At 45.8% G+C, this 25,361-nt stretch overlaps 6 protein-coding genes across 9 annotated transcripts; 2 read left to right on the forward strand and 4 right to left on the reverse strand.

The window, feature by feature from the left end:
- Positions 1 to 249: 249 nt before the first annotated feature.
- LOC101076023 (deubiquitinase DESI2) lies at positions 250 to 6,350 on the reverse strand. 2 transcript variants are annotated; one of them, XM_029830188.1, is made up of 5 exons: positions 5,526 to 6,350; positions 3,276 to 3,348; positions 2,755 to 2,848; positions 2,542 to 2,683; positions 250 to 2,462 (listed from the first exon to the last, which is right to left on the reverse strand). In XM_029830188.1, exons 1-5 carry the CDS (start codon positions 5,562 to 5,564, stop codon positions 2,172 to 2,174), a joined length of 639 nt encoding a protein of 212 aa, XP_029686048.1. In that variant the 5' UTR covers positions 5,565 to 6,350; the 3' UTR covers positions 250 to 2,171. The 2 variants fall into 2 exon arrangements, with proteins under 2 accessions (XP_029686048.1, XP_003962392.1); XM_003962343.3 differs by having other exon boundaries at positions 250 to 2,411; positions 5,526 to 6,341.
- Positions 6,351 to 6,886: 536 nt separating this feature from the next.
- On the reverse strand, positions 6,887 to 9,233 carry synj2bp (synaptojanin 2 binding protein). Its single transcript, XM_003962364.3, has 4 exons — positions 9,039 to 9,233; positions 8,457 to 8,593; positions 8,284 to 8,379; positions 6,887 to 8,024 (listed from the first exon to the last, which is right to left on the reverse strand). Exons 1-4 carry the CDS (start codon positions 9,091 to 9,093, stop codon positions 7,881 to 7,883), a joined length of 432 nt encoding a protein of 143 aa, XP_003962413.1. The 5' UTR covers positions 9,094 to 9,233; the 3' UTR covers positions 6,887 to 7,880.
- A 216-nt stretch (positions 9,234 to 9,449) lies between these two features.
- On the reverse strand, positions 9,450 to 13,019 carry lgals3a (lectin, galactoside binding soluble 3a). The gene is made up of 6 exons (XM_011614877.2): positions 12,863 to 13,019; positions 12,462 to 12,479; positions 11,671 to 12,375; positions 11,072 to 11,160; positions 10,653 to 10,809; positions 9,450 to 10,199 (listed from the first exon to the last, which is right to left on the reverse strand). The coding sequence occupies exons 2-6, from the start codon at positions 12,474 to 12,476 to the stop codon at positions 10,044 to 10,046; spliced, it is 1,122 nt and encodes a 373-aa protein (XP_011613179.1). The 5' UTR covers positions 12,477 to 12,479; positions 12,863 to 13,019; the 3' UTR covers positions 9,450 to 10,043.
- Positions 13,020 to 13,757: 738 nt separating this feature from the next.
- On the forward strand, positions 13,758 to 18,438 carry gmfb (glia maturation factor, beta). The gene is made up of 7 exons (XM_003962338.3): positions 13,758 to 13,900; positions 15,059 to 15,155; positions 15,515 to 15,564; positions 15,645 to 15,694; positions 15,845 to 15,927; positions 16,000 to 16,073; positions 16,257 to 18,438. Exons 1-7 carry the CDS (start codon positions 13,898 to 13,900, stop codon positions 16,326 to 16,328), a joined length of 429 nt encoding a protein of 142 aa, XP_003962387.1. The 5' UTR covers positions 13,758 to 13,897; the 3' UTR covers positions 16,329 to 18,438.
- A 183-nt stretch (positions 18,439 to 18,621) lies between these two features.
- Positions 18,622 to 22,883, forward strand: cnih1 (cornichon family member 1). Of its 2 annotated transcripts, XM_029830260.1 has the most exons (6): positions 18,622 to 18,814; positions 19,561 to 19,629; positions 19,854 to 19,901; positions 21,406 to 21,518; positions 21,590 to 21,733; positions 21,817 to 22,883. In XM_029830260.1, the coding sequence occupies exons 1-6, from the start codon at positions 18,734 to 18,736 to the stop codon at positions 21,842 to 21,844; spliced, it is 483 nt and encodes a 160-aa protein (XP_029686120.1). In that variant the 5' UTR covers positions 18,622 to 18,733; the 3' UTR covers positions 21,845 to 22,883. The 2 variants fall into 2 exon arrangements, with proteins under 2 accessions (XP_029686120.1, XP_003962386.1); XM_003962337.3 differs by lacking the exon at positions 19,854 to 19,901 and having other exon boundaries at positions 18,633 to 18,814.
- A 133-nt stretch (positions 22,884 to 23,016) lies between these two features.
- Positions 23,017 to 25,059, reverse strand: cdkn3 (cyclin dependent kinase inhibitor 3). 2 transcript variants are annotated; one of them, XM_029830204.1, is made up of 8 exons: positions 24,969 to 25,059; positions 24,378 to 24,482; positions 24,247 to 24,302; positions 24,122 to 24,166; positions 23,806 to 24,028; positions 23,600 to 23,631; positions 23,405 to 23,508; positions 23,017 to 23,312 (listed from the first exon to the last, which is right to left on the reverse strand). In XM_029830204.1, the coding sequence occupies exons 2-8, from the start codon at positions 24,455 to 24,457 to the stop codon at positions 23,226 to 23,228; spliced, it is 627 nt and encodes a 208-aa protein (XP_029686064.1). In that variant the 5' UTR covers positions 24,458 to 24,482; positions 24,969 to 25,059; the 3' UTR covers positions 23,017 to 23,225. The 2 variants fall into 2 exon arrangements, with proteins under 2 accessions (XP_029686064.1, XP_003962385.1); XM_003962336.3 differs by having other exon boundaries at positions 23,017 to 23,315; positions 24,969 to 25,058.
- Between the last annotated feature and the right edge of the window lie 302 nt (positions 25,060 to 25,361).

Here is a 25,361-nt window from a genome sequence, read left to right on the forward strand (position 1 = left end):
GTCTATCAATTGTCCAGGGGAATAAACGCGAATCTTGGGGTTTCTTTTCAAAAGAACCTGAATCGGATCGTTCTTCAGTAAAATGATCTAAAAGTCCTAAAACATTAGTTTCAGACGTTCAATGATAAATTCAATCTTTTGAATTGTATCATATTTAGGAAAAGTAGCCGCCTTAATGTTCTTTACACTATCAAAAAGTTTTGTTTTTTTTGGGTTTTTTGCAATGAAAAAAACATTTCCATCCAAAGATGAAGAGAAAGCATTTATTTTGACCTGACATGTAAACAATTCAGTATCCAATTTAGGCCAGTCTATTATTATTATTGGTCAACGATCCAACATTCCCCCACAAGCAACATGATGATGAAAACTTTCTTTTTGGAGGCTGAAACCTCCGATCATGGCTCTAGGTTTGAGGTAGAATATCAAATACATGTTTCCTCTATAATGTGGTCCTATAGTCTGAAAATAAGGCCTGTCACTATATTTGTTTCACCGTATCAAAACATAACTGATGCCAATGATGCAAAAAAAAAAAAACACTTATCTGCTGTTCCAGTTTTTTATTCTAGCACTATATCGTTGTTGTCTCGGGTTAGGAAAAGGGATCATGGGGTTAAGGTTGACACGGTACCATAGAAAAAATACCTGGTCAGCTCTGTAGAAAGTGTCAAATACAGGAATACTGATCACTGTACAGCTGTAACCGACAGAAAATATACCAAAATCTTAATACAATACCCTTGGTGAAGCATAAATATAAATAAGACCAAAACCCTTGTTTAGATGGAGAACTCAATGGTTATTTTGCACTTTCTTTTAATCGGCATGTTTCGGTTGTGTTTTCCTTCCTGAGAAAGAGTCCTTTAACACAGCACGAGGGACGGGGAGGGTAAATCACCTGCGTCCTTATGATTATAATGATCATCATCACTGGGCTTGTCAAGTAGGTTTGGAGCTAAAGCAAACTTATCAAAAGGCTTGTTTTCATATTAATCACAAGTTCTGTCTATGCTCTTATATGACACAAATATGACACAGGACTATGGGCTGGTTAGCTCAGTATAGCTATAGCTTATCCAACCAGGGATAGGCAAGACCTAGAATAGAACTCCCATTAAATGCCAAATCGAATAAGAATTTAAAGTTTTTATCGGCTCCTCTGGGTGTCAAGTTTAATTCTTGAATTTGTATGTGAACAAAGTTTAACAGTTGTGTCTTGAAATGCTAAGTTACGCGAACTACCTGGACAAATATGATATTGGTCAAGTGTCACCAATAATTTATTAAATTAAAAAAAAAACTCTTGGTTGTATTAGCTGCTACAATCTGAAAGTTTAAATTTTAAAGTTTTCTATTTTTCTTTGCACATTAGCTTTAAAAGGAACTGTTTAGCTTGGGAGCTTTTTTATACTGTGAAGCCCATTTTTTACCAAGGTACTGACAAAAGATCCCCACTAGGTATTAAAGTCGAGACTTGATATTGTATTAACATGACTTTCTGTGTGTTTGTGCCTCTGGGACGTTCACCGCAAACACAATCCAGCCTGGAGCTGCAGGAAAGCTCCTGAAATAAAACAATATTGACCCTCCATAACAGGCGGTTCACAGTAAAAACAAGACCTGGGGGAGGACAGGTTCACCTTCAAAATGGAACGGGGATGAGAAACACTCCACGACAAGTGTTGCCTTCTTGAAAACTCTCTCCACCTGCAAAATTTTGATTTGAATTCAGTTGAAAATCAGCCAAATCATTTCAACCCTTGTGCTCCTCAGGTACAGAGAGCAGTCATTAATATCAACTGAAGGCCACGAAGAGGCTTTTGGGAGAGAATCAGTTGAAATCGAGTGGATTAAATTCAGGATAAGAAGCCTCGGGTGTATATCAAGTTACTCTACAAAAGCAGCTCTGAAGGCAGGGCAGGGAACAAGGCTAACAAAGGTTTAAAAGTTCAAGAAAAAGACCCAGAACGTCTGAATCAAGGTCTGTGAATCTGAAATCGAGTGTGCAGGAAAAGCCCCATGTCCAGTTGTCGAAAAACCCGAAGGATTCCTCTGGAACCGGGACGTCTTTGTTTCCTGCCTCTTTACTCAGAGGACAGTATGAGGTCAGGTGGTTGTTGAAGCCGACCGCCCCCCCGGCAGAGGTCAGGACGTTTTTGTTGGCGAGTTCAGACTCTCGTGTGGCGACAGCTGTGGGAGGAGCCGGTGGCCGCCGCTCCGGACGGAGAGGAGGGCTCGTCGTCGCTTGAATCGTTGCGTTCGTCTTTGTGGAGGCCCAGGCTGATGTGGCTCTGCAGGGCCGCCGGGGTCAACCACTCCTTGGGGAGGCAGCTCTGCAGGAAGGGGATGCAGGAGCTGAAGTAGGCCAGCCTGTTGACCCAGCGGGGGATTTCTCGCCCACACAGCAACTGCAAAAAATGTGCGAGATAACAAAAAGGAAGCAGGCTGTGCTGATCCCACTGAAACCAAACCAGACGACAGGAGGTGCCTTCACAACACTATTCTCACAGCAGCATCTAGCGGTGGTCTGTGACTGACCTCGGACAGCGAGGAGGAGAAGTGGTTGCAGTTTTTGTGCATCAGGTGGTAGGCGCTGCCTCGAAACTCTTTGCCAAGCTCCTCCATGATTTTATCGATGTCCTCCTCCGTGAAGTCCGTGGTGCCCAGCACGATGGCCTCCCTGTTTGGAGAGGACAAAAGATGGGCGGGTGGCCTCGGCGCCGTGTACCTGCCAGCTCCAACAAGACTCACTTGAACTTGAAGGTCTCTCCCAGTTCGGCTGCGTTGCCGGGGTTGATCTCAAAGATGCCACTGAAGGGGTAGGGGTGACCCCCGTATGCAAATTCTGCAGGGGTGACAAAGCAGAGGTTAAACAAACAATTGGAGGCGACCGTAATCACAGAGAAGCAAGTGATTAATCACTGTGTTTAAATCACTGACTCGGATAATTACGGGTCCGTCTGTGTCCTGTTTACACGAGCGGAACAACAGCTGCACGCTGTTAGCAATTTAGCTGCTAAAGCATTTAGCCGTTGCGTTCTACTCTATAGTCTACAAATGGATAATAGTTCTGTGTTGTTTCTCTGCCTCACACACACACACACACACACACACACACACACACACAAACACGCGCACACACATACATGCAAACTGAGTCAGTGGTGACTCAACGAAGAGAAATGCTATTAAGAATCCATTTTTAAAAAGCAGGCATTTCATTTGAGTCTGAAAAAGAAGATTCTCACAATTAAAAGAAATAAAAGTCTTACCTCTTCCATAAATCTCAATGCCTGAATGAAAGACTCCAATACCCAGAGTGGACGTGTATTCATTGATCCAGTACTGCAGAGAGAGAGAGAGAGAATTCATTTAGGATCAATAGGTACTAAATGTGTCAGATATGAAAAAGGATCATCACTGCAGACTAGAAAACACCATCATGAGCACCATAAAGAGTGCAGATGTGCTTACAGCTGCACAAGTCTGAGGATTTACGGCTGTGCAATCGCATATCAATCATTAATACGCAGCACTTAAAGGTGCAGCCAGGGGACTGAAGGTCTCACAAGAAAAATACAAGCAAATACTACAAATGTGCTGAAAGAACCACCAAATTTTACTATAACAGGAGTCAGAATCTGTCATAAATCATCATTTTCTGGTATCAATCTGCTGGGAAATGCTCTCTGGCTAAATCAGTCATTTGGCTACGGTAGCCCAGAATGGACAAACCAAATGCCAGCTTCAGAGACGGACATTAGAGAGATTCAGATTGCTGCCGACAAGCACAACCCAGTAAACATCTCATTACCCATCAAAAGGTTCACATTTAATAAGCACCACTTGTACGAGGACGTTCCTGTTGCTGCGGTTGAAATTAGCATACGCGCTAACTTGGACTTTATTTCAGTGTTCTGCTGCTCTGCTCCTCGTTGCTATGCCTGCTGTCTCCGCCAGAACAAAGCGGGTTAGATAACAGAACCTTTGACGCTCACATGATGCGCTTGCTGGGTTCCAGAGCTGCGCTGGTAAAATCCAAGCCTGCAGGAAAGGCCGGATCAGGAGGGTTTTTGTTGAAGGGAAACATTCGTGTCAGTGGGGAGATTATTTATTCCACGATTCATCGGCGCCCTCTGACACCCCCGAGGGACACGCTAAGAGCTTCTCGCGCTGCCACAGATGTCCTCTATTAATAATGGAGCAGGTTTCCGCTCTGATACAATAAAAAAAGCACATCCACCGTCTCTCTGTGCAACAGAGACGTCTCATGTTTCTGATCCTGTTTGGGCTCAGCAGCAGCAGCGGAGACAGGCTGGAGGGCCGCTGTTCTGAGTCAGTCTACAGAAATCTGGAGCGTTTCTGTGCACGCTGCTTCCGCTGCTGGCAGAAACTCGAGCGTCCCGTTTCCCAGAATCACCCAGCGCTGATGTAACCGTCCGTGCAGCCTTCTCTGCAGCCAGTGTCAGTCACACCGATCGATCCCCTCGTCAGCCCTGGCTGGCTGCAGCCTCTCTGGGCAGCGGAGGCTGGAGTTCTCCACAAAAAAGCACCTTTTCATCCTTCTCTCCCCTTTATCCAGAGCACTGAGGAGTGTCCAACGTCTGTAACATGCAATTCTGAAGTTTTTTTTTCATCTAGAAATTCAGTTTTGTATAATTTTGAAGGATTATTTTAACAATTTGGGACACTATAGCGCACCTATGGGCTCAAACGGGGATTGTTTGAGTGTTTTTCTTGTGCATAAAAGCTACAATTCAGCAACTACACTTTATTTACATGGTCAGAACCAGTTTTCTTATGTTCATAAAATGTTTTAAAGACAAGAATATCTCTCCAACATCACACATGTGATTTTTGCAGCATCTACTGGCCTTGGAGACTGTGTTTTTGAGGGCCTGGTGGGATCTGCAAAGGTCAAAGGGCAATTAAAAGAGCCTGGGCCCTGTAGATCATGTGACAGGAAGTGCTGCCCCTGCAGTTTATCTGTTTGCATTAACATATTTACAGGTTTTGAGGAATAATGTGAAAAATTTGCAATTTAACAAATATAATGTGAAATAAGTCGTAGGTTTGTCGATGTTATACAATGTGCTGACAATGTTTGGCTCCACTGTGAGTTGGATTACAGCAACATGTTGCATAAGACAGGCGGTGGGCAGAACGAGGGGGCTCACTCGTCTGCCAGTGTGGGGGTGCAGGATGGGATCATTCTAAAACCACGCATGAGGCAAGTGGAGTGGTGACCGGTAAAGGGCCAAGATAAATAAGATAAATGCTTTTTTTTCTTTCAACTTTTCTGCCTCTTTTAACTCCTGGTAAATCAAAAATGGCCGCCGTGTGCAAAGTAGCAAAACAAACATTTTAAAAGGGCTCAACCATTAATTCCTGAGCATCACTGGTTCATTATGAGCTTGAAAATGCAGACACACTTGAAAAACAGGCACCGCTACTCTATAAAGTGGAGCTAAAGGGGCCAGACCCAATATTTACCTCCAGTTTGTGGTGACATAATATCTTACCATGTCGTACACGTTAAGGATGACCGGTTCATTGGCCATGGCTCAAACCCCAGCTGGGAAGAACGTCCCCACCCTCCACGTCTGATGGCCGTCAGGAGCTCCACATGCAGCGGGCAGGCCTCAGGTCCTCACTCCCCCCCGCAGGGAGATGACCGCCGGGCAGGAAAGCCAGTGAAGTGTCAAATGAAGCTCCGGCCAGATTTCAGCGGGCAGAAAACTGATTCCAGCAGCGATGGGGGCGAAAATGAGTGGAGAGGCAGCTTGATCCCGGGTATCTGAGCGAAAGAGCCGCAATAATCCCTCAGAATTTAGCATCAGACGGTGATGTGACCCAGAGGCCTACAAGTGCTGACATGAGGCGGCAGCGCGGCTGTCATCGCGGGCGCAGAGCGGAGGGCTGCGGCGGCGCGGCGGCCCATGTCCCCCCGGGGGACGGAGCTGGAGCGGCGGGGCTGGCTCTCCTCAGCCCCGCTGATTTTCGCTGGATGCAGCCGGAGGTGATGCCGGTGGTGGAGGGCTGCTCCAAGTTCGGCCCTAGCAGCTCCCCCGTCCGATGCTTCTACTGTCCGCCTGCTTCCTCCAGCAACCGCGGCCGCTCGGCCCAAAGCTCCGCGACATGACTCCCTAACGGAGCCCTGGAAATCCGCCGATGCGGGCTCTCCGGATGAGAGGGGGGCAGATGGGAGGCCGTCGTGGCGCGGCTGCGCTCCGTCTGTCTCCTGTGGCCGGACTGAAGCGTTACATGACATCATCTGTGGCTCCGAGGCAGCATCCTCCACCAGCTGATGGAGACGGTGATGCTGCTGCAGGAGGCTCAGCACGCACGCACGCACGCACGCACGCGTTTACTTTTCCTGCCTAAAACTTTCTCACCTCTCTGGGAGCAAAATCAGCTCGATCACATAAAGAAACGTTATTTTTTTATTCGCTATGGAGACTGACCAGTCCCCACTTTAATGAAAATGTTCTTTATTTTGATTCATGTGTCAATTACTGTAACATTATATATAGAAAAAGAACGTTCCCATCACAAGCTGCCACAGGTGGGACGTGACCAAAACAGAACCATCCAATAATGTCATTAATTCGTGGTCTAGCCGTCATAGATCTGGGATCGATCCTATCACCTAACATGGCTCATCTAGAGATTTACTTAAATGACGTCAAGTGTGATTTTAAAGACGCAAACGAGTCACAGCTTTTATTTTGAAAGCAGGATAAAGGCTTCCGGTCCTGTTTAATCAGGTTACCTAGACAGGTATAATAATGCTCAGTAATTTGTATCAAATCCCTAAAATTTAAGGTTAAAATAATTTAATGAGACCATCTGGAATAAAGAGGGCGTAAATAAATCAAAAGAGGCCGGTTCATCATCACCTTTATTACAGCAGGTTCTTGGATATAAAACAGCATTTGCATATTTTAGTGCTTCTAAGCGACGTTCACCAATTCACCGTCTCTCTGAGTCATTGACAGACGAGCTGCTGCCGGCTGACGGACGCTCCCAGGCCGACCAGCGCTCCGACACTCACGTGACCCTGGTTTAACGATCGTGGCTAGTGCAAAAAAATAATAAACCTGCAGATAAACTCTTGAGGTGACGCTCACTGGCTTACATGATCCTTCACAAAAACGGGAAATGGTGTAAATCTGGGTTTCTGTCCCGAGGGCGCGCGGCACGGTCGCCGTCGTCGAGGGGAACGTCCGAAACGAGAACATCGTCTCGGACTCCTTCGCGATTAAAGATAAGCTGCCAATCACGCGATTCATCTTATCTGTCCTGCATAAATGAAAGGGTCATCCTCAGTGATCATGTGACGCCCAGTGATTGGTCTTTAGTATCAAATCTGATATTTCTAATTTTGTCAATAATCATCTGACCCTGTTTCACTTTATAAATATATAATCTAGAATTCATTTTAAGACTATGGCATCAGAAACACTGGCCAGAGTGACAAACATGTATTGATCCGCTGCTGGAAATAGTCCCCCCCCGCCCACACATGAGTAACTTTAGTGAATCTGTCACCGGATAAAAGTGCCTGTGGGACTCAATCTGGGAATTTCAAAGGACATTCTGACAGTAAGGAAATCTGGATTAATTGCAGCCAACATGAGCAGCCCGACCGGGATGAAGAACCCGACTGGAGGATGGGAAAGGATTGTCCCAGTGTGCACGGGGAGCGTCCCAGTGCCCGAGCCCAGCCCAGCGGCAGGAACGTCTCGTTTACATTCAACAGTAGACGGAGAGGTTGTCAGGAGAGTAGGTATCGCTCACCAATCAGGAAAAATAAAGTCTACAACTGTGAGTTTGTTCCTTTCAGCAACGTTTAAAATAACAGACGTCACCTTGCGTTAAAAGTCCTTTCTAGACCGCCTCAAGTAAATGAACGCAAGAACCGCCGCAGCTGCCCCTAAAACTGTCAGGATTTGCAGAGATGACACAGAGGACTTGGGCTCTGGTTCTGAGTTTGTTGGTTCGGTTGAGATATTGGGAACCTGAAAAAACAACAAAAAAACACCACAGGGGGGGGGTTAAAAAAGCACAGAAGGTTTTCACGCAGGTAAACAACAGATCAAATCTTTAAAAATGCTTCAGATTACACTCTGGCATGAAAGAAAAGCAGGTTGTGTCTGAAAACAACCTTCCTAGTTGGGTTTAAGTTCCCGGCCGTGATTGGATGTTCCTACATCGTATATGTGGCCCGAAGCTGCAGTTCAGACCACAGAACAGGGAAAATGAAGCCCTGCCTCCTACCTTTTTCTGAACACAGAGCTCCACGTCCTCCCCTGCCGTCTTGAATAGATCCACCACGTGTCTGTGTTCCCGGTCCTTCAGCCAGATTCCATTGATCTGCACCACAAATGTGATATCAGCCCAGTTACAGGGACTTTCACTCCAGGTGACATGGATTTCCGGTCGCGTCTTACCGACAGGATCTTGTCCCCCTCCTGCAGCCTGCCATCCAAAGCTGCAGCTCCATCTTCTTTAATTTTGGACACATAAATGCTGGCGTCATTGGCAACATAGTGCTGGTCAACACCTCCAACTATGTTGAATCCCAAACCTGGAAGAATAAGAATGATCCCATCAAACTGGGAGGTTCGGAGCAATGCTGCATGCTGGAGAGTCCTGTTGCTCCGATGTGTTTTCAAAGACAGATCCCACCATCAGACAATGCCATTTATGACCATTCCATCAAATAAATTAGCTTCTCTGGCTCCAGGCTGGGAGGCCAAAAATGAATGTCACTAAAAGGATTTGGACCACAAGGCTGAAGCACATCGGATTAAACTCCCATTTCTAACCCCAGCGTTGAGGCAACAACCTAGAAGACCCCTTGACTTCATTCTCATACATTTCACACCTCGGCAGAACACGCATGGATGAAGTTTGTTTCAGCTTTCACTTAAATTAGCCGTTAGCTTGACCGCGTTGACTTTTACTGCTACGTAGCCGCTAACGGTGCGACCCGCGGACGACGCGTCAAGGCTCCTAAACCAAGGTTTTACCTGTGGGTCCCCGCTTCAGCTTAATGGTCTCCACGGTGGTCGCAGAGTCGTTCATTGTGCGGAGGCACCAGGATGGATCTACAAAGCCGCTGGGAGAGAAACTATTTATCGTAACTCATTGAACACTTTCGATTAGCTTCCTTCTTCATGCTGCGCGGGTTGGTGTCTGCGCTGCCCCCTGGCGGCTCGGACGAGAACTGCAGGCAGAACTTTGACAGGACGCGGAGAGCAAAAGGTTCATTCACTAATTCACTAATTTCCCTGTTCATTATTCTGAAGCGTAGCAGCAGCTCAGCATTCCTTTAAAACTGTCTTTTAGTATTCAAAATACCCGTTTTATCCTGTCATTTTGGTGACAAGAAGAATATGTGAAAATCTCTTAATAATAACAAAAAAAACATCCCGACATCATTAATTCTTTATTACAGCCTTTATTTATGAGACAATTTCAAAATATTGTTTGGCAACTAAATCAAAGACCAGAACCTTACTGGTTTTTATTTTCACTGTTAAAGACTTCAGCATAAACTCACTCTGAGTTTAAAGTCAGAATAAATAGTTAGAAACGTCACCATCGGCCTTTTCTGTTAATAAGAGAGAGAGAGAGAGACGGAGTGAGAGAGAGAAACTACAGAGGTTTGTCAATACCGTGATTAAAAATGATCGGATTATAAAACAAAGTGCTGATGGGACTCATGATCAGGTCACTCAGATGTGCTCCACTCGGCCTATTTTCTCCTTCACTATGTATAAATTAGCGTTACCTAAAGGAGGTCTTTTGATTACCTCATAAAACAAGCTGGATTGTGACTGGCGAGCCAGAATGAAACCAGTAGAAAAAGTCCAGGACTACTGGGTGCAGACCTGGATTCATCTGCCATCTGCTCGGTGATAAATGACATTTTTTTTATTGTTTCGTTTTCGTGCCTCAAAAACTCCATCGAGGGAACCCGAGGAGCTTAAACTGGGACCGGGGTCTCCGCTGCAGGTTCCACAGCCCAGAGCTCAGATCATGCTGGGCGCCGCGCTGTACAGCGCCACGTCCCCCTCCACCCGCACCAGGGTCACGTCCTCCATCCCACCCACTCTGTGCTCGTACTCCAGCAGGTGGGTGCCGTCCACCGCCACCTTGTACATGTCCTCCTCCACCAGGATCTTCAGCTACGGCGTAAAAGCAGACATCAGAGATCAGAGCTGGCGTTTGCAACAAAGGCAAATCAATAGCTTCTGCTCCAAAATGAATTAGGGTGTGTTGTGAAGCACTGAATATTATCAGTTTCTCTATGACCGAATAAAAAAGCATTTTAGATGTCTTAAACCCTCTCGTTTTAAGGTTTATTAATTTACAATAGTCGATTAGTTTTTAATTGCAGATTTAAGCATCGTGCAAATATCAAAATTCATAAAGTAAACATACAATAAACAGGAAACACATGTGCTCGGAACCACTGTAAAGTGTGAATAAAACACACATCCTTCACCTTCTATCTTTGTGAGGACCCTTACCCAACTCCATCCTCACCTTGCAGGTAAAATGCACTTTGGTCCTTGCAAGCAATGTACAAGGACACACACACACACACTTTTGGTTTGTGCGCGCCAGGGATAATTCACCTCAAAGCGGCGTCCCTGAACGAAGGGAAATCCTCCCTCCCGCTCCTCCGGCCCCCAGCATCCACCCAGACTGGAGTTCCTCACAATTGTCTGTTCGTGGAATCGAGGATTAAAGTGAAAGACGACATCTGGGCCTTTAAAGAAGTCAACCTGGAACCTGCGAGACAGAAAAAGGGGTAAACACCCTTACACAATTGGATCCTGTCAATCCTATTTGTGACCGACAGCAGCCAAAATGCAGCGACAGCTCACGGCACGCAGGGCGAAACGCAGGCGCGTTTGGTCCTTCAGGGCCGCCGTAGCGTGCGCCCTGGTATGAGCGCGTGCACACTCATAGCTGAGGTTAATCAGTAATATCCACAGACCAAAGGACTGAGCCTGACATCCACGGAAGCAGAATGAAAGGGTTGTTACTCTACCTGTCCCCACCAGGAACCGGCTCCCCGACTATTGTGATTAAAAGTCGTGGCAGAATTCCAGCATGAAGAGGAAGATCAAAGGGCAGCATCTGTGGGGGCCGAAGAGAAAATACTGATATTTTATCACCAATATCCTGAACCTGATAAAGAAGGAACTTTCAGTTAAGCATTATTTGAAACTTTGAGCCTGTTGAGCCACCAACTCCTGATCGTTCATCTTGTTGATGCAAGTAAAAGACAACAGCGAGGGTTTAACAGTTTAATCATGCAGCGAGTGTACAAAACTGATGCTGTGCAAATGAATAATAATCAGGAGCCAAGGCAATGTGGGAAAACCGTTGCTGCATTCATCGTGGCATTAACATGGATTCAGGCGGGGCTGTCCTTGTTCCACCCAAAAGCTGAGTTCATTGCTTTCAATTATATGGTGGGAAATATCTGGGCTGAAAGACAAAAATGAATGTTTGATAACTACTTTTGCATATTGATTCAGTGTGATTATGTGCGGCACCCCTGCAGAGCCCAAGAGGAAATGAAAGAAATGGAAAAGCAGCCCAGCCTGAAAGCATCCTGCAGGAAAATAACTGAGAGGGACTCACCAACATGCCTCCAGGAGCTGCTGGGCCCCCATATGGACCCATAGGCCCTGGGCCTGGACCAAAAGGGCCTGGGGCAGGAGGGAATCCTCCACCTGCAGGTGGGCCCCATGATCCAGTGGGTAAGGGTGGAAAACCTCCAGCAGGGAATGCAGAAAAGGCAGACGGGTCGGGTGGAGGGAATGCACCAGGACCACCTGGTCCATACATCCCTTCTCCGCCTCCAGGAAAAGGTACATTGGGGTAGGGCCCAGCAGGAGCTCCTGGGCCAGAAGGAAACGGTCCAGTTGGATAGGGGACTGGGCCACCAGGTAGCTGTCCTGGAGCTCCTTCAGGTGGATACTGCCCAGGAAACTGCCCAGGAAACTGCCCAGGGGCTCCAGGACTGGAGGGGAACTGCCCTGGGGCTCCTGGTGGATACTGCCCTGGAATCCCAGGCCCAGGGGGAAATCCGCCAGGAGCTGAAGGAGGTCCTGGGTACTGCCCTGGTGCCCCAGGACCAGAGTGAAATGGGAGCTGTCCTGGAGCTCCTGGCCCGGATGATCCACCAAAGTCACAGGGAGCAGAGGGCTGGGTGGGTGCTCCAGGCGCTGAACCTGGCCATCCTGGATTTGTAGGAGCTGATGGGTTCCCAGCAGGAGCGGTGGGATTAGTGTTCCCTACTTTTTTAGCCTGGCTTGGGCTGTCATCTGCTAATGCATCTGCCAGCTAAAGAAGAACGCAAAGAGGTGACAACTGCGAGAAATCAACTACAACAATGATACACTCTTATTCTGGGTTTGCAGAAAACTCACCGAGAAATCCGACATGACCTAAAAGGCATATAAATATAGCTATTAGACATGGTATACATTTAAGTAATACAAGAAGCTGTCACAGGAAGGCGTGTCACACAGAAGGTTTGAGTAATAGCTGAGTAAATGTTTCCATTTCCTACACTGAAGACCAGGAACAAACATAATATCAGCAGAAGCAGCTTGATCAAATTAATTATTATAACGACGAGTCACACAGTGATTTCAGCTGCCAGCATGTAGTTCTTTAACAACAGTTGTCTGATGTTATATAGTTGCCGACCTGGCTAACAGCGGCTAAGTCTTAAAACAGCCTTCAGATGATTAGCTCGTTTATTTCTGTTTGCTCCGTGCTGCCAAAAACATTAAGTGGTAAAAAAATAAACATGAAATCGCGCTACCTCGCCAGTAGACGGACTCCTCTCGGATAATAGCTGGAAAAAGTGAAGGTTTGTCCGGTGGCAAGTTAGCTTGCTAATTTCCCCCCTATCGAAAGCAGAGTAGCAGGCTAACCAACAGAGCTAACTGCTAAAGAAAACTACAACTCTCCTAAAAACGGAAGAGAGGGTACACGCGCCACAGCGATGACGTATGGGACAAGGTGGGCGGGGCCATGACGGAAAGGCACGCAGCACACGTCGTAAAAAAAGTTGGACAAAATGCATTATTATTATTATTATTATTATTATTATTATTAGTAGTAGTAGTAGTAGTAGTAGTAGTAGATTTACTATGGTAAATAAATATGTAATTGTTATAGTTTAATATAATATTTGATGTTAAACCAAGAAGATAAATAGGAAAAACAATTTTGGTTTTCATACTAAAAGAGAGAAAACAATGTATTAGAGTAGTTAAATTTCAAGAAATTTTGTGATGAAATTCTAAATACACAACAGACCACAGAATTGAGTGAGGGTCGTTATAATGTTATAATGGGAAAGGGGTGAAATGACACCATAAAACGTTACTATTATATAACTGCTCTAAATCTTAGAAATCTGAATACTAAAATGAACAATTTCGATGCAAGAAAATAATCATACTGTTATTAAATTTTCCTCTTTTTTATCTCTTTGAATATAGATGTATATTTGCAGCTCATTGCATATAATTTATGTAAGTTAGTACTTGTTACATTAGTTTGCATTCTTTGTTTCTGGTCAATTTTCTAGTATCTTATTTCTCTTTCGCACAAGAACTTAACGGTCTTCTATCCTTAACAGGGTTAAGAGGTACTTTTTTCCATATTTATGTTTCTAAAGTTTGGTTTTTGTGTGTTTATTCACCATGGTAACGTCTGGAGGAAGTGAGCTTGTTTGGGATTGGCCAGTCAACAGTCACAAGATGAGGGGAGTTTGAAAAAACCATTTCCAGCGTTTCTCTTCCTCTCAGAGCCGCAGCTGCAGCTTCAGAGGATTTCCTGCTCCGCAACAATGGTGAGTCCGCCTCTCGCTCCATATAATTAACCTGGTTTGCATCTCAGAATTGGGTCTTGGTAACAACTATAAAGTTCAGTCACATCTTTTAGAAAACTAAGCAAAGAAATCGCCCGTGTTAGCATGCTAGCCTAACATTAGTTACACCCTCCGTTCATCGTATTTGCATGAAGTTGGATGCAGCAGAAGTACGGGGTTTCCGGTTGGTCATTCCAAAGTAAAACCAAAGAAAGGACGTTTTCGAACGTTTAAAACGCCTTGAACGACTGTCCCGTCGTTTCTGTAATTTAACATTAACTCTTCCTAAAAAGGAAGTTGTCATCAAAAACTAACGAGACGCTTTTACCAGTAAATCTTAAAGAAATTATGTTATTGCGAATCGTCAGGGACTGTTATTTTGAAAACCCAGCGGCAGGGGTTCCTGTAGCCGTGCGGCTTGGTGCTGTTAGCTTGCCCCCGCTTTGTTGCTTAACGTGTCTGGGCTCGGTCATCGCTAGCTCAGACGCTTTTCTTTCGTTTGTAGGTCGTGGCAATTCCACCGTCCGTCCACCCATCCTATGCTTTAGAAATCTTGCCACTAGTGAGATGATCTGTCTGAATTTGGGCAGAGGTTCGCGCACTCTGAATTATTGTTTGAGTTGTTAGCCGAACTAGCGGGCTAGCTGTCAGTGTGAGAAGATTTGAACCATAAGTGGACCTGTGGCGTTCAGTGTTTGCTTGCTTTGTCACGCCTTGTGCAATCTTTTAGTCCTTCCCTCCACAACTGTTGTAGCAGAAACCACAGACACTTGAATTTCATCATAATCTGTATAGATTTCCCTGCTGAGCTCAGTGAAATCCCGGCTTCCACCTCCCATCTGTTCAAACAGGTGTAATTTTAGAACTCAAATTTATGTCTTTGTGGTGGTATTATGTAACCTGACGGGTGTGTATGTGTGAAAGAGAAAAGCCTCCTTTATTTCCCCAGATTCATTCGCGCAGAATCCCACACTAATAAAGTTTTTGCATTCATTTGGTAGCTCAGTGTGTCTGCTTTGTGCATCATTTAAATCAAACACTCAGAGAATGTCTGTATCCATGCAAAAAAAACACAGGAATCAGAACAGTTTGTGGGTTTTTTTCCATGATTCTGGGCTCACTGATCATTGTTCTCCTCAGAGTGAATCACTGGTGGTTTGTGAGGTGGATGAAGACCTGGTTAAAAAGCTGAAGGAGTTCCGTTTCCGGAAGGAGACCAACAACGCAGCCATCATAAGTGAGTTTTATGTGTTATACTGGGACAGAGGGGGTAAATGGACAGGTTAGACAGAGGAGTTAGTGGTGCTTGTCGAGCTCTGTCAGGCAGCACTTTTGTCCTGGTTTAAACAGATGTTAGGGAAACACACTCGATAAATCTGACCTACATAACGAAAGGAGGAAAAAAAGAAAAATGTAGGACGCAGCATAAAAGCAGCAGGTGGTGTGGCTGATTACATTTTTTGAGCTTTATCCTCCACATTCTCTGCTACACACACCTCTTTTATACAGTAGTTTGCAATAATATCATCTGAGGTCATGTCTGTTCTCCTGGTGGATTTGAAGATTTCATCATGTATTTCCTTTTTTTTTTTTTAGTGAAGATTGATAAAGACAAGCAGCTGGTGATTCTGGAAGAAGAGCACGAGGCAAGTTAGCTCTTAGAGCATGTGAAATCTTCTCTTTCCCAGGTGGGAGACTGAATTGATCATCACTTGTGTGTTTTCAGGACATTTCTCCTGACGATCTAAAGGATGAGCTTCCTGAGAGACAGCCCAGATATCCTTTGACGATTATTTCATCAGTTTCATCCTCCATCTCAGTCTCTAAATCCTCCCTCCACCTGGTTTTCCCTCCACTTACCCCACTTTATCTGTTTTCTTCCTGCATTCCTTCCCTCCTGAATGTTCTCTCCTTAACAACCGGCACGTTCATCGTCTACAGTTACAAGTACCAGCACGATGACGGACGCGTCTCCTACCCACTCTGCTTCATCTTCTCCAGTCCAGTGGGTAAGGAAAGTCGTCCTGCGTATTTCTGCATGTGTCCTGCTTCTCTGTGGTTAATGTTGGTGTTTCCTGCAGGCTGCAGACCGGAGCAGCAGATGATGTACGCAGGGAGCAAAAATAAACTGGTACACACCGTCCAGCTGTCCAAGGTCTGTCAGCTTTGCCCTTCTAGCATCACCATCAACATGGTTTTGGTTTTTTAGTTTCTGCAGCTCTAATCATTTGGATTTTCAGTGGTTCTGTTCATCTCTCTGATGTACCTGAAGCTTGCAACTTTGATATTTGATGCAAAATGCTTACACTTTTTTATTTTATTTTTATTTTTTTTGCAGGTGTTTGAGATCAGAAACACAGAGGACCTGACAGAGGAGTGGCTCAGAGAGAAACTGGGCTTCTTCGGCTAAATGCCGTCTCCTGAGGAGAATCCCCTTCACACGGGTTGGGAGAAGAAGATAAAAACCCAGAAAGATTTAGCATTTTCCTCTTTGTGTCAGACCTGATTTAAATGGTTGTTGTGACTGATTCTCTGCTGGGCTGTGGGCTCCTCTTAACAGGGGTGGTGGGATATGCAGCTCTGGTGCTGAAGTGACGCGGCTGTTTAACGCAGGTCTGCTTCTGTGTCCCACACGGTCTCTTTGTGACAGTTTTGTCTGCTGAATTCAGTCTCCTGTAGCGCTTAAGTGGACAGAAACACGTAGAATAATGGAGCATTTTCTTTATTTGACTCTTTAGTGTTTAATTTTGTATCTTTAGTTGCAGATTTGGTTTTCTGAGCTTTAGTTGATCTCTTTGGCACTCCTCAGACATATATAGGGTGTTCTGTAGCTTTACCCATGTATCAGCGGTGCGAATCCTCCCATATTTTCCGTGGCTCATGGGTAAAACCTGTCCTCCGATTTCGTCTTATACTCTGGAGAATCCCATTTATGCAGAAACATTCCAAACCCAACGTGTTGTTACTGACTGAGTAGCCGTGATGGGTGTGAGCGTCTTGATTCTGCTGCATTGGCAGCGGCGGTGTCGCACAGATTGTCGGCGAATATTGGGAGTCACAGTCGTTATTAGTGTTTATGAATGTTGCCTTTTTTAAAGTCGCTTCGATCTAACGTTCCGACCTCTGTCTCTTTTCCACATGGGACAGAATTTTACCAATTCTGCTCTGGAGGCTGATGTAAATGTGCCAGTATTCCTTTTTTTTGCCTGTTTATTTGATGTGACTGAGGTTATTGTGACCCATCACACATTTAAAATCCAAAGGTGGAACTTTTCTGGACCCTGATGTGACGGTTTGGCTGTTTTTCTGGACCAAGAGTGACATCTGTTATTTTTAGTGTTTTTGCATCAGGATTACAGAGACTCCAGCGCACCAAAACTCGCTCTAGTTGCTAATATTTTAAGGATTTGCGGCTTTTAAAAGAATTCCTCCATCCACACTCCAGTTGCACACCTGGAAATAATAATGTTGTTTGAATATACTTTGAAAATGGTTGAGGGAATATATATAATATAACCTTTTGTCTTCATCCAAATGCCTTGTCTTCAACTGGATTTGTGGCCCTTTGGCTCAATTATAATAAATTAAGTATACAAGCATACCATAGACCAGGATTTTTCTCCTGTTAAATGAAAAGTGTCTTAATTCTGACTGAAATACGCCAGTTAGTGTAAATCAATGAATTAATTTACATTTTCGGGGAGTTTTAACAAATTAAAAACAGCGCATTTGGGTGTAATCGCTGCTTTCGCTGTTTATTGACAGCGACGGAGCTACGAGTGATGCTGTGCTCTCCACAGGATCAGTGTTATTCTGTCGTGGGTGAATCTCCCGTTGAATGTTCTCTTTCCCTGTTTGAGCCGAACGTGTGTATTTGAGCTTTTCTTGACTCTGGAAACTGCAAAAACATTGTAATAGTAGTTGGACCTTTTGAGAAATGACATTGTTGGCATCTATTTCTCTTTAATAACATTTTGAAATGTGAAGAGCTACCTTAAACAGATGCGCATGCTTGAAAATGCGAAGGAACAACCGGTCTGATTTTTTTTTTTTCAACTGAGATTGAGAAATCTAAAAATGAGACGACATTAAGATGATTCGGGAACGTTTCATGCATGCAAATTCTTTCATAAGGAGCAAGATTAACATCTCACAATCATTCCTCTCACATTCTGTCATGTCTTTGAGGAAATTCTTCTTTTTGTTGGTGAAAATGAGTTGTCAGAATGACTTTCTCCGTTGTATCTATATTGAGCCATGTATTTGGTCATATCCTGTGGATCTAACTCCTGTTTGGTGAATTCCTCGTATATCTGACCTCAGTCAGCTGCAGATATGTCTTTAAGCTCGTGGTGTCTTGGATCGAATGCTTAGCTCTTCTGCCCTTGTTAGTAAAACCATCAAAGATGTTTCATAAACAGCTGCCTCGTGGAGTGAAACTTGATATATTTGTATTTTCTCCATTTAAAACAAAATGTCTGTCATATTGTCTGAATAAAACGGCAGTCGTGTTTAAAGCGTTTGGGTGTAACTTGAATTGAATTCTCAAGTTTTTAATTTGAAATCTTATTTTATGTCAGAAGATTTTAGGGATGTTAACTCCTTGATTCAGCGTGTATATTTAAGTATCACTTCTTTTAGTGGCTATTGGGAAACTGTAGCATCTTCAACAGTCCGTTACCAATTGTTAGCAGAAGGGGGCGCTGGTGCGCAGCACAACTTTAGAACCACAGAAGAAGACGAGGCGACTCTGCCGCAAACGGTCGCGAGGCTGCCTGCATCACCCGCCGGGATCCGACGAGCAGAAGCGAAGTAATGGCGTTCACATTCGCGGCCTTTTGTTATATGCTGGCTCTGCTGCTCACGGCGGCGCTTATTTTCTTCGCTATCTGGCACGTAAGTACAAGCTGAGGCCGCACGATTCATGACTGTTGTCCTGCCGGTCGGAGGCGACGAACAGGAGCGGACGAAAAGGCGAGGGAGGCCGGTGGCTAAAGCTAGGCCCGTTTAGCCGCTCAGGCGGGACTTTGGCGGAGGCTACCCGCGGTATCTGCGATGATATCCGGGTCCACCGACAGGCCCAGCGCCTGGTTTGGTAGCTACAGAATGAATGACGAACGTTAGCGGTCGCCTGGGAAACAAAACCCACCCCGGTATAAATGTTGTTTTGACGTGGTGTTATCTTAATTAAAATCCACCTCTGTTATCGCGATTAGCAGGTAATTTACCAGGTGTTTATCCATTTACCTGTGTTCTAAACTTCAGCTAGCAAAGATGCTAAACTGCTCTGTTATTATTTCATTCATTATTCATGTTAAGAGAGGTGTAATTAACTTGATATTCACTTGTGTTCTGATGGGTGAAGAAGTGTAACCAACATAAACCAGATGTCCTTTTAAAACATGTACATGAAGAATGAATTAAACAAAGTAAGGGCTATGGAACGAGATTCAAATCTAAGGAATATATACTAATAAGGTCTTGATGTCTTCCAAATGATGTCCAGGAAGAAACAGCCCTATAGCAAAATAAGTTGTCATTTAGTGAGATGAAATTAATCAGTTTATTAGGCTTAAGCTTTTATCCTGTTGTTGGCTGTTCATGACATGTGTGTTAACGTTACACTGTTGTTTATTCCTCAGATAATAGCATTCGATGAGCTGAAGACTGATTACAAGAACCCTATAGATCAGTGTAACACCTTAAATCCGGTAAGTGGCCCCCAGCCTCCAGACACTCCTTCCTGGCCTCTTTTACTGCATGCACATATGCTCTGTCCAGGTTACTCATTTATTTTCAGGTTAAATGTCTCCCGCTATCATTTCTCTGCACTGTTTTGCTGAATAACCTGCCTGTTATGCAGTCAAACTCTAACGGCTGTTGTTGTTTTTGTTTTCCCTAATCTGTTTTTTGCACTTTGTTAACGGCATAAAAGACAGTTGAAAAGGTCAAAAAGATTAAGAGAGTCAGAATTGCCTTGAAGGTTTGTACCAATCTCTAGTTCAAGTCGGTCTGCAGTCTTGTCATCTTTGCACGGCGAAGTGTTTGCAAACGTCTTTTCAGTTAACTAATCTCAGCTTTAGGAGCAGAGTGCAGCTCGGATCAGACGCTCGTGCCTCTGTCCGCGTTAGCTGGAGAGCGTTTAACCTGAACACCCCTGACATGGGCGTCCGTCTGGGGATTCCTGGGAAAGCAGAATCGTCCGTCTTGTAATTTATGGGGCCAGTTTAGTCTCCTCGATGTCGTTTGTATGCTGTTAACTCAAGGAGCCGTGCGTGTTGTTTACTACTAATACTAATGTAAAAAGATGAGTGTAGCTGTTAACTGAAAAGACTTGCAAATGCTCTAAACTTGCATGGACTTATAACAACCTACCCTTTGTTTGCAAGTAGTGTCCTACTGGTACAGAGAGTCAACACTAATGCCAGGAACAGGAAATCTGAAGTCAGATCAGGTTTATATCGCTCCTCTTTGGGTTCACTTAGCTTCAAATCGGTAAACTTGAGCTAATTGGGCGTTTCCTCGGGGTGGGGGGTGCAGGTCAGCTATCAGCAGGACTCAGCTGCTGTACATGAGCTCATCTTTGGCTCTGATCTTCCTCACCTGTGGATCAGGACAGATGGCTGCAGAATCCCGGCATCGCCCAGCTCAGCGACTTTGAGCTGCTCTGATTGGTTAATGTCTGGGTAGGAAGAGTCATGTGACTCTGGCGCTCAGGCCTGCTCTGAGCTCTGATCTCGTTCTGTATTTGGCAGCACAGTGCAGGGGGTCGGCACGTCACAGCCGCTGCACCTTCCTACTCCTACACCTTTCCATCTGTGGGCCGTTTGTTACCCCCCCCCCCCTGCTCTTTTTGGGTGCATGGCTTTCTTGTGCTTGGTGAAACAACCCCACAGCATGGTCAGACGGGGCCTGTTTGTGTTTGTCCTCGCTGAAGATGTGCAAAATGTTCTTCAGAGCTATCGGTGGACCCCCGTTTCACTGAGCAGGTGTATGACCTCTAAGCAGGGTGAGAAATTAACCCTTTCCAGCCATTTGCAAGGGTGCGGAGCAAATTTCAGCGTTGGCCCAACAGCTGCAGAGAGGCTGTCGGAAGTTGGTTCATCCCGTTTGCAGGTGGTGGAATCTTAATTTTTCACCCAGCGCGTCCACACAGACCAGTGCATGACGGCAGTGCTCACTGGCGCCCCCCAGTTCTTCTCCACGTGTCAGAATGTTGTGAAATCACTCGGGCTGGTCCTGGTAGTCTGATCCAGAACACGTTTAGAGCAGCTCATTGGTATTCACGCCCGTCTCCTTGGAGCTGACTGTCATTTTCCAGACGTCCACTTCCTCCAGAGCCCTTTAGTCAGTTCCTCTGAGGTTCTGCCAGTTCAGCCTTTAGCTCCTGGCGTTTCACAACGTTACGCACTCGTCAGTCCACCCGCGCCAGGAGGAAGTCGCTGTTTCGTGGGCGTGACGGTTTCTTTGCCTTCTGCTCCGTGCAGCTGGTTCTCCCGGAGTACCTCATCCATTTCTTCTTCTGCGTGATGTTCTTCTGCGCGGCCGAGTGGCTCACCCTCTGCCTGAACCTGCCGCTGCTGGCCTACCACGTCTGGAGGTGAGTGAGGAACCCGCCTGCTGCCTGACCCGCTGCTGCGGGGGCGTCGCTCACCAGAACCTCTGTCGCAGGTACACGAGCAGGCCCGTGATGAGCTCCCCCGGACTGTACGACCCCACGACCATCATGAACGCCGACATCCTGGCCTTCTGTCAGAAAGAAGGCTGGTGTAAGCTGGCCTTCTACCTGCTCTCCTTCTTCTACTATCTCTACGGGTAGGAAGCCGCGCTCGCCGGGCTTTTGAAAGCAGAACGACACCGTGAAACGTGTGATGGACCTTCCTTTGCTTCTCTTACAGGATGATTTATGTTCTGGTGAGCTCCTAAAATGGACGCCAAGGGGGAACAGGACCTGCATGTACAGTAGACGACCAGAAACTCTGATCCTGGTGCTGCAGCACTGGACCTGCTGGAGACGGATGATCTCGACCCCTCACTCGCAGCACAGACTGTCAGTCCAGACCCATTTAGCCATTTTAAACCCACCTCTGCTGCAGCGTTCCTGCCATTACACTAGAGATACTTTTTATGGAAAACACTTAAAAGCCCAGACGGACATCCTTTTTTTTTCTTTCTTTTTTTTTATTGATGTGCTCTTTTTTTCTGATGCTTTTGATTCAAATAAAGCTTTTTTCTCTTCAGTTCTTTTCAGACTAGCTAGACTCGCTTCTGTGAGGAGGCGGAGCCGCGTGCTAACTGCGTTAGCGTTCTCCGTCAACCAGGTTCTGGGCTCTAGCAGCTAATTTCCTCTGGCATCCAGACGGACCCAGCAGGACGACGCAGGTGCAGACTCGACGTTTTCAGACCCGAGGGTGCGGCGCGGGCTGAGCTTCACGGGTTACTATCCTCGTTGACGGGTGCTGCGCGGGGACGATCAGTCGCAGCGCAGCACCGACTCCCAAAACCTGACGTGTATTTTCAGACGTGTTGAACATCCCGTTGGATCCACGGAAGCGTGTTTGTGAACCCAGTAGAAGCGTAGATATCTGTACATTTCAGAGGCGCCACGTAGCAGCAGCGCCGCTTTGGTTTTCCCACTTCCTGGATTTCTGTTTGTCAGGAATCTGCTGATGTGCCATCCTGTTGAATGTGTGGAATTCTGTGGCTGTGCATCTTGTTTTTCCCTGTTAGGAGCGCCGCCCTTTATTTATTTTCACTTTTGCGTGATATCAAAGCACTCCTTGTGGTGCGGCGTCGCCTCCAGACCAGAATCCAGAGTCGTTTTGGCCCTTGAACGGAATCTGGAAGTATTTATTTCCAGTTTTATCATCACGGTAGGACGACGGTTTATCAGTTTGTATTTTTCCCATCATGTCTCACCAGGAAATGTCAAAATTGTTTGAATCTAAATAAAACGATCCAGGAATGTTGTGGATTTCTTTGAACAGTCCGGGAAGAGAAGAGTCGGTGAAACTGAGTTTAGCATCTCAGGATTCATCTTTTTCCCCACACAATATAAATGAAAGCAACGTGAGAATCGGGAGTTAATTTTGCCAAAATTTACTGTGAAGTACTGTGAAGAATTAAACTGGAAAATGAACCAGGTTTTCCCCATAAAGCTGTGATTTCTTGAGAACGTTGACGGAGAAGCATGATTTATCTCCCAAATCATCTTTTTAATGTTCTAATGAGGACAAAAACATTCTATTATCCCGTTAAAGTGCAGTCGCAGAACAGAAACCTCACACCGGCAGAGATCCCCTGAGGATCACCGGGACACCGAGCGCTCCGGGGACGCCCTCCGGCTCTCCACGTAGGCTTTGTACTTTTCCCGGAACTCGTGCAGGAAGTTGTACTGCTGCAGAGGAAACGTGCACGTTATCTGTGGACATCTTCCTGTTATCAGAGGTTTCTGCCTTTTTAATGCCGAGTGGCACCTCAACCGACCTTCACCGTTTGGATGGCTCCGCCTCCTCGGTGCTCCCTGAGGATCTCGATCACCTTGTTCTCCGTCAGCGACACCGAGAGACGAAGCAGCAGACAGGCGGCGACTGGAGGGCAGAAAAGGGCAGAGGGAGGCTTGAATGAAGCCCCCAGAGAGGAATGGACTGGGTTACAGAGGCGGGAAGGCAAGATTCTTACTTAATCCGGATCTGCCAAGACCTCCGTAACAGCTGAGGGAGGAGGGAAAAACGGTGCGTTTGAGTACCGCCATGAGGAGGTTCTACATTCCTGACAGGAGTCCTGTTGCTTCACATTTACATTCTCAAGTCCAACCAAACCAGTCTCACACAGACTGAAGGAAATGTGAAGTTTCATGAAAAATCAACAGGAATAACTCGGCTCACTGGATCACGGTCCTCCTGTTGTTCTCCAGGCTGGTCTGCAGCTCCTCCAGGATCCGGCAGCACTGCTCCAGCTCCGGGACGTCCCCGTCCGGGAACGGCATGTGGTGGACGCAGAAGCCTCGCTGCTGGTAGACGTCCAGCAGGGAGGGAACTCGGTACCGGTGGAGCTCTGCCCTGCTGCAGAATACAAAGACCTCCTGCACCCCCTGGTTCTGGAGCTCCTCTGGTGGGAGAAGACCTCCAACAGTCACGATTCTCCTCAAGAGCGAGCGAAAAGGCTGATGTTGAAATCACTTTTGGACTCGGGTCTTCTTACCAACGTCTCTCTCCAGGCTCCTGCGGACGTCTTTGTATTTGCACCCTGAGTTGAGATGAAGTAAAGACTGAATGTCGGTCGGGTGAAGGCGGGAACGGTGTGAGAACATTAAAGGTGTGTCTCACCTGGAAGGGCACAGATGCCCAGGAACTGCGAGCACTCCACCACAGACAATGGTAACCTTTGAGCCAAGCACAACACACCTCAGCTTCTGTTTCACAGCGCGCCAACGCTTCCTGCTGCAGCTGGAACTCACCAGGAGATGTGGAGAGGAGTCAGCTGCTCCTCCCCGACCTCCTCCTCTTCAGATGAGGAGTCGAACTCACTAGTCCTCATGCCGGAAACTGGGACAACAAACCACCTGTAATAGTTCAGAGCTTTACAGGTCACATTCATGTAAACGTGCACATCCAAACATTTCCTTCTCCTTCAGCAATTCAGTGTTTCCCTCTTTTGCACGTTGTTTAGGTTCTTTTTAAACTGCATTACGTCATAAAGTGTGTTGGGCTAACATGAATGCTAATTAAAAGTGAATGCTAATTACCTCAACAGGCACCTAGGCTACCCTAGAATGTAAACCATGAATAAAATATACTCATATGTAAGATGGCGAGCAGCTGAGACGAAATGCATAGTCAGATATTTAAATACAAGGAAAATATATATTAAAATTACTGTCACAACTGTCGACACCCAGCAGCGATGTTACTGAGAATGTTCGGACGGAAATAGAAATACGCACACCGCATTCCCATTGTAACTTTATCTACACGTTGTTCTGAGATAACAAAAGTGATTTTAGGCTACTTGTTTCAGGAATATGAAGCATTTTCTCTCGTTTCCTCACCAGCTTTGCTCTCCTCCTGTTTTGACAGCTCCGTCAACACTGCCTCGATTTGAAAACCCCTTTAGCCTCACAGCCAATCACATTCGAGCGCGTCACACTGACCACGCCCACTTGACAACAGATGGCGCCGTGCGTTCGTTTGTTTTGATGTACGGGCAGCGCCGCAAAGGCGGAGTGAAGCGACAACGGGAGCAACGGTCACTTTATTTAATAATGTTTAATACGATTTTTAGCATAAAGATGGGAATTAATAGGAAATTTTAATGGGCTATCTGAGAATACTTGTAGTCTATATGTTGATTAATATATTTATGAATAGTATTATACTGCACCTCACGATCAGTTTCTATACCTTTTCTAATGGTTAACTGTATAATGATGTATCTGTAAAGA

This window comes from Takifugu rubripes, chromosome 2 (assembly GCF_901000725.2).
Source record: "Takifugu rubripes chromosome 2, fTakRub1.2, whole genome shotgun sequence".
NCBI lineage: Eukaryota > Metazoa > Chordata > Actinopteri > Tetraodontiformes > Tetraodontidae > Takifugu > Takifugu rubripes.

Bases quoted from the DNA above. Each gene is read 5' to 3' on its own strand.
- cdkn3 (XM_003962336.3), bottom strand. From the start codon at position 24,457: ATGAGGACTAGTGAGTTCGACTCCTCATCTGAAGAGGAGGAGGTCGGG. The intron at 23,509-23,599 runs GTAAGAATCTTG...TCTGCCCTCCAG, and splicing joins TCTTGGCAGATCCGGATTAA to TCGCCGCCTGTCTGCTGCTT. The intron at 23,316-23,404 runs GTCGGTTGAGGT...TTTCCTCTGCAG, and splicing joins GAGCCATCCAAACGGTGAAG to CAGTACAACTTCCTGCACGA.
- LOC101076023 (XM_029830188.1), bottom strand. From the start codon at position 5,564: ATGGCCAATGAACCGGTCATCCTTAACGTGTACGACATG. The intron at 2,684-2,754 runs GTGAGTCTTGTT...CTCTCCAAACAG, and splicing joins GGAGAGACCTTCAAGTTCAA to GGAGGCCATCGTGCTGGGCA. The intron at 2,463-2,541 runs GTCAGTCACAGA...GTTTGGTTTCAG, and splicing joins TCTCCTCCTCGCTGTCCGAG to TGGGATCAGCACAGCCTGCT.
- lgals3a (XM_011614877.2), bottom strand. The intron at 11,161-11,670 runs GTGAGTCCCTCT...CGGCCCCCACAG, and splicing joins CAGCTCCTGGAGGCATGTTG to ATGCTGCCCTTTGATCTTCC. The intron at 10,200-10,652 runs GTGAATTATCCC...TTTACGCCGTAG, and splicing joins TTCAGGGACGCCGCTTTGAG to CTGAAGATCCTGGTGGAGGA.
- synj2bp (XM_003962364.3), bottom strand. From the start codon at position 9,093: ATGAACGACTCTGCGACCACCGTGGAGACCATTAAGCTGAAGCGGGGA. The intron at 8,594-9,038 runs GTAAAACCTTGG...TTATTCTTCCAG, and splicing joins GCTGAAGCGGGGACCCACAG to GTTTGGGATTCAACATAGTT. The intron at 8,025-8,283 runs GTAGGAGGCAGG...TTGTTTTTTCAG, and splicing joins AGCTCTGTGTTCAGAAAAAG to GTTCCCAATATCTCAACCGA.
- cnih1 (XM_029830260.1), top strand. From the start codon at position 18,734: ATGGCGTTCACATTCGCGGCCTTTTGTTATATGCTGGCTCTGCTGCTC. The intron at 19,630-19,853 runs GTAAGTGGCCCC...ACGGCATAAAAG, and splicing joins AGTGTAACACCTTAAATCCG to ACAGTTGAAAAGGTCAAAAA. The intron at 21,734-21,816 runs GTAGGAAGCCGC...CTTCTCTTACAG, and splicing joins TTCTTCTACTATCTCTACGG to GATGATTTATGTTCTGGTGA.
- gmfb (XM_003962338.3), top strand. The intron at 15,156-15,514 runs GTGAGTTTTATG...TTTTTTTTTTAG, and splicing joins CAACAACGCAGCCATCATAA to TGAAGATTGATAAAGACAAG. The intron at 16,074-16,256 runs GTCTGTCAGCTT...TTTTTTTTGCAG, and splicing joins ACACCGTCCAGCTGTCCAAG to GTGTTTGAGATCAGAAACAC.